At 49.6% G+C, this 6,000-nt stretch overlaps 2 protein-coding genes across 3 annotated transcripts in view; one reads left to right on the plus strand and one right to left on the minus strand.

Annotated features, from left to right (window-relative positions):
- LOC101098926 (zinc finger protein 252-like) overlaps positions 1-3,120 on the minus strand; it is a 25,960-nt gene extending 22,840 nt beyond the window's left edge. For both annotated transcript variants that reach the window (XM_019823289.2, XM_019823287.2), the window contains exon 1: positions 2,763-3,120. The gene's annotated coding sequence lies outside the window, so the exon portion shown is untranslated. The remainder of the gene's footprint in view (positions 1-2,762) is intronic.
- CF2H8orf33 (chromosome F2 C8orf33 homolog) lies at positions 3,117-5,321 on the plus strand. Its single transcript, XM_006943479.4, has 6 exons — positions 3,117-3,408; positions 3,497-3,542; positions 3,673-3,851; positions 4,077-4,161; positions 4,406-4,552; positions 4,901-5,321. The coding sequence occupies exons 1-6, from the start codon at positions 3,403-3,405 to the stop codon at positions 5,038-5,040; spliced, it is 603 nt and encodes a 200-aa protein (XP_006943541.1). The 5' UTR covers positions 3,117-3,402; the 3' UTR covers positions 5,041-5,321.
- Positions 5,322-6,000: the final 679 nt, after the last annotated feature.

The raw sequence follows: 6,000 nt of genomic DNA on the forward strand, positions 1-6,000 counted from the left end.
CTAAATTAATTTATTTTAGAGAGAGAGGGAGAGAGAGCATGCATGTGCAGGGAGGCGCAGAAAGAGAGGGGGACAGAGGATCCAAAGCAGACTCTGTGCTGACAGCAGAGAGCCCCATATGGGGCTCAGACCCACAACTCGTGAGATCACAACCTGAGCTAAAGTAGGATGCTTAACCAACTGAGCCACCTAGGTGCCCCAATAAATTTTTGAACACAGGATACATACAAGAATATTCCTAGTGCATTGTTTATAATAGCAAAACAGTGTAAGAAGCTCAAATGTTTATTGTTGGGTTTCCTTATTCGGCGGAGTATTATCATCAGTGAACTACAGCTGTCTGTACACAGCAACATGTGTAACCCTCACAAACTTATTGAGAAAAACAAGCTCAAGAACACATATAGGGTGATTTAATGTATGCAAAGTTCAAAGCAGGCAAACAATGTTGTTTAGAGATACATATTTACGTTACATAAGAACACAGGAGTCCTGAAAGATTGGTAATGTCTGTTTCTGCAACTGGGTGGTAGGTAGATGCATTTTTATGATTTTTAACTTCAAATATGCTTATAGTTAGTCTTCATTACTCTGATTCCATATTTGCAAATTCACCTGGTTGCTAAAATCTACTTGTAACCCTCAAAACCAATACTCACACTTTCACGGTATTCATGGACATGCACAGAGTAATGAAAATCACATGTTCCCAGCTTAGGCTGAACAGGTGACACTCTGCTCTCATACTGTAAATCAATGTCCTTTTCATAGTATATTCAATGGTACACTTTTTGTATTCTTGTGCTTTTTGGTGGGGATTTTACTGTTTAAAATGGCCCTGAAGCATAGTGCTGAAGTGTTGTCTAGTGTTCCTAAGGTGTGCTGTGCCTTATGGAGAAAATACTTCATTCAGGTACTAGTTATACCATGACCATGACTTCAATGTTAATAAATCAACAACATATACTAAATATATGTGTTAATGTATATTAAATGTGACTTTAAATAGAAACATACAAGGTGATGTATCAATCGATTGATGAAAATGTTGTGACTGGAGGTTCCCAGGAACCCAACTGTATTTCCCCTAGGAGCAATGGTTCAGTATTCACAAATTCAGCGTTCTCAGATATTTTATAGGACTACCTTGGATGATAATTGACTGCATATGAATATTGATATTTGCAGGTATGAAATTTGTAATAGATTTTCTAAAGAGGCTAGAGGAGTAGACAGAGGAAATATGGTTTTGGTGGAGACCAGTGGAACTTATCTATTCAAGAGATAGGAAGTAGCTATGGTGATGGAGAGTGAAATGTTAGGAGTGGTTTCTAGAGTGGTTGTGGAGGTGTAGATAGTCAGGAAGAGGTAGCTTCCTTTTATGAATCCTCTTTCCGTGTCAAGGTGGGAGGTGGTGGAGAGATTTGGAGACTTATTGACATGGAATTCTGGGTCCTCTAGGCCTTCCTCTCTGAAGTCCTTCAAGGACCTGCCTTCTGGGTTTGGGGGTTTGAATAGGTGTTGGTAATGCCAGGGAAGGAAAATGAAGTCTCTGTGCAGGACAGAGGGGTTGCAGGGGCCTGTAAGGAGATGCTCAGAAGGCTGGGGGCTCAGTGGGACCACAGCAGAGTAAGGTCTGGAAAAAGTTGCCTCTGTATGATTTGAAGGGCATGTGCTGGCTGGAAGGTCAGGCAAACAGCTGTCCATGTCAACTAAGGAGCTTGGACTTCATGCTGGAGGAAATGGAAGATTTCCAGGCAAGAGAGTAATATAGTTTTTGTTTTAGAAAGTTCACTCCCACAAGATGCTTCAGAAGAGACAAAAAGGGAATGGAAGTATAGAGATTAGCAAGGCTTGGATAGAGGTTGTTCAGGGCAGAGATGGTCTGGGGCAGGGCGGGGGAGTGGGGAGACCATTTAGGAGATCAACTGATAGGACTGGGTGGCTGATTGCATATAGGGCTGTGGAAGAGGACAGTCTGCTGTGAGGATTGTGCTCAATCACAGATGTCTGGGCTGAGAAGGCTTTCTGGAAGAAGCAGTTCTGGGCCAAATCACACAGGCTGATTCACAGCCAAACAAGGCAGTAAAAAGTCCCTTTGGATCTGGAACCCACTCACCGCCAAAACCTCCAGTCTCCCAGGTATGAGATACATCCTGACTATGGTAGTTTAAAAATATGTCTAAAAGTTTTTGAAATTCCTCCTTTCAAGAGTGGTCATGAGAAATCCTGAGTTAGAACCACACAGCTATTCTGTTGCTGCATTCCTGATCCTCAGAAACTCTATGAGATAATGTTTACTGTTTACAATCTGCTAAATTTTGTGACAACTTGTTATGCTGCAATAAATATCTGTGATGACCAAACTCCTACCCTTTGACACCTCTCAGTCCAGGCAGGCAGCGGTTCCCATTCACTGGGTCAGGAAACGACGCTTTCTACCCTGATTTCCCTGACAGGAGTCATAAGACAACACTCACGACTCCTGTTCTCCTGAAGTTCCTAGTTCCTCTTGGTTGTGGCGGTCTGCTAACGACTGTGACCCCAGACAGGGAGGAGGCACCTGGGTCTCTAGTGCCATAAGGTGGAAGGACTGCCCTGGGCAGAAAGCGAAGAAGGGCAAGGTAGACTGTGGGGTGGGATGGGCCTCCCTCTCTGCACCGCCCCCCCCCCCCCCCGCCCGTGTTCACATCCAGACCACCAGCAAGTGCGCAGGCTTTCCCCCCTCAGTTTCTGAAACTCCTCCACATCCCCAAGCTCACCTGCCCCCAACCCGTCCGGCCTTCGTCACAAGACAGCAGAGTGATCTTTAAAATACACATCTGAGTAAGACCACATCACTCCTCGGATGAAGGACTCTCAATGGCTTCCCATTGCGTTTAGAATAGAGGTGGACTGCGGGCTATCCTACGGGGTCTATGACCAGATCTCGCACAACTCCGAGCCCGCCTAGCACCACGGCCCCAGCTCCCCGGCCTCCTTCTTGGCTACTCGACCAGTCCCGCCAGCCAGGCACAGGCTGCTCCTGGGAGGTTTTTGCTGACCGCTCGCCGTCCTGTTTCGGGCCGCTATTGACGGCGCTTCTCTGCCCGACGGTTTTTCCCTCCGCACTAAGTGAGCTTTGAGAGCATTCCCTTGCTTCAGGCGTTGTCCTTTCACCCAGAGTGGTGCCTGCAACGTAGTAAGTGCCACGAGAGCGCCGTCCAGAGGCTCCCCTTCCGACCTTTCCGAGGTTCCCTGCGGCCGAAGCGCCGCGCGCTCCCCCGCCCCCAGTGCGTCCAAGGCACCGCCCACAGCGCCGTCTGTGCCCAGCGGAACTCTGCGCCGCACACGCGTTTCTGCAGGGGGGATTTCGGCCTCGGACCTCAGGCCCCACGTAGTCTCCGGCGGCGACTGCGGCGCATGGCGGTGAGCTGCGCGGTGAGACCGCAGGGGTCCCAGGGACTTGGGCCGTTGGCGGCCCCCCATGACCCTTGTGCTGCCCCCCTTTCTCCAGGCCCTAGGACATCCTGCTCGGGAGACATCAGTGGCCGCAGGCCCAGGTACTGCCCGCGCTCCGCAGCCCGCGGCTGCCTGGGTCGTTTCCCGGCTCCCCGGGTCGTTTCCCGGCCCCCCGGGTCGTTTCCCGGCTCCCTTCCGCCGTAAGGTCCCATCCAGTTCGTCTCTGCTTAGGGCACTCCACACGCAGTGACGCCGCCGCCCGGGCGCACCCCGAACGTGGTGAAGGCGACGCAGCCTCTAAGAAGCAAAAGAAGAAGAAAACCCGGAACGGAGCCTCTGTGGCTAGTGGAGGCGGGAAGGTCTCAGAAAAGCCCTGCTCAGAGGAAGCGCCCCTAAGCGCGGAGGCTCAGGCAAGGGCGGGCCTCTGTCGGGGCGGGTGGAATTCAGCGCTGCATCCCGGGTGTGAGTGTGCTGGCGGGTGTGTGTAGTCTCGGTTTTTCTGAGTTAAGGCCGGGATGGGGTGGGATGGGATGGGATGGGGACGGAGGGTGGGAGGGAGGGGTGCCTGTGGGATGGGGCTGGAACCCACGCTGTCCTGGTGCGGTCTCACAGCCACTCTTCCCGTTTCATCACAGGCAGAGCAGCTGGCCCGGGAACTGGCGTGGTGCGTGGAGCAACTGGAGCTGGGCCTCAAGATGCAGAGACCCAGTCAGAAACAGAGTGAGGGGTCTTTCTGTAGAATTGGGGAGAGGTGAACCATGATAAAGCTGTGGCCTTCAGGTGGTGCCAGGGGATGGAATTGTTGTCTTTCCTGTAGGATGATAGGCGGTCAGAATAGAGGAGATTCCTATTTATTTATTTATTTACTTACTTACTTATTTACTTATTTACTTATTTACTTATTTACTTATTTACTTATTTACTTATTTATTTATTTATTTATTTATTTATTTTTAATCCGCAGAAGAGCAGGCTCTTGGGGCAATCCGAACCCTGCGTAGCGAAAGAACCCCTCTGCCCCGGAAGAGGCAGCTGATGCGCTCCTTGTTTGGGGACTACAGGGCTCAGATGGAAGCCGAGCGGCGAGAGGCCCTTCGGGTTCTCAGGACTGGTGAGGAGCTGGAAACTGGTTGATTTCAGGGGGTAGGGAGGAAGAACCTAGGGAGTGACTGGAAGAAAGCTAGAGTAACAGGGCTGGCAGGGGTGGAGAGAGGAGATGGACTCAGGGAGGCCTGGGAAAACATGGAGAGAGAGCTGGGTCCTCTCTGGAACACAGATGTCAGACTTGGACCTGGGACGCAGAGCAGCAGAGTTAGTGAATGTCTCAGTGATTCTAAGTGGAGTGTGATGATAATACCTACCCTAAGACTTTGAGAAGTGAATCAGTTGATTTGTCTTAAGGCACAGGTAATGTTAGCTGCTTTTACTCTGTTCTGATACTCTGTCCTCTGCCCCACAGCAGCCCGCACAGCCCAGGTGCGGCCTGTAGCTGAGGCCACCAGAAGGAAGAGCGGAAGGGTCTGCAGGACTCGCCAAGCAGGGGTAGCCAAGGCCACCCTGGACACTCCTGATGAAGAGTTCAGGTTCAATTTCTTTTAGCCTGTCCTCCATCCTGGAACAGTTCCCCTCCCTGGGGAGCATGGGGGTTTCTGTAGAGTGTAGAGCTTTTCTGGGAATGCGCTGTTGGACAGATGTGGTTTTGTCCATGGTCCGTGGATCTGGTGCCATGGCTGCTGGACAGATGTGAGGCCAGCATATTGGGCAAATTTCAGATAAGCACGAGACCCATTTGTAGGTTTTCAAATGAAATGTGCTTCCTGCCAGAAGAAGGAGCTCCATTCAGAAAAGCTTCTACAATAAACTGAAGTGAGTGTTCAGCATGTCGTTGAAAGAATGTTTTACTTAATCTTTAGCCTGACATTAAGCAGCTGTTTGTAATAAGGACAATGGAGGAAGCTATAGAGTTGTTCAGTGGTGCTCACCTATGAAAGAACGTCCTGTCAAATGATGTAGTGCTTTATGCTGTAATATCACATTGTAGTAAGAAAACTATTTTCTGTACAAATGGATTAGTGAATTTGTGTGCTAATTATCTGTGTTAGGTGAATACAGATGAGGCAGGTGCGTGGCACTTCTGGGTCCAGGCTCACCACAGTGCGTGGTCCTTTGTATTGCTTTCATTTCTGAGCATGTGTCATCCTCAGGGAGCCAGTGTAGCTCCCAGAAGGGCAGATTTGTTCTTAGGACAAGAGAGCTTCTTGCCCTAACAATCCTGGCTGAAGACCTGGGTTGAGCTTCAGTAGATGACCTCTGCAACGTTTGGCTACCCCAAATGATAGTCCCAGTACATCTGCATCAAATTGGGTGACTTAATCCTCAGTGGCTGTGATGCTGTCTTTGCTGGTGTCTCCCAAGCTTGCATCCCAAACTGGATAGATACCAGGAGCCCAACTGCCTATTCAGCATTTCTACTTAGATGTTTTGTGGGCATTTCAAACCTGACATATCCAAAACATTTATTGGCCCCTACATCTCCCTTTGTCTTTTGCTTTTGAGTCA

This window comes from Felis catus, chromosome F2, assembly GCF_018350175.1.
Source record: "Felis catus isolate Fca126 chromosome F2, F.catus_Fca126_mat1.0, whole genome shotgun sequence".
NCBI lineage: Eukaryota > Metazoa > Chordata > Mammalia > Carnivora > Felidae > Felis > Felis catus.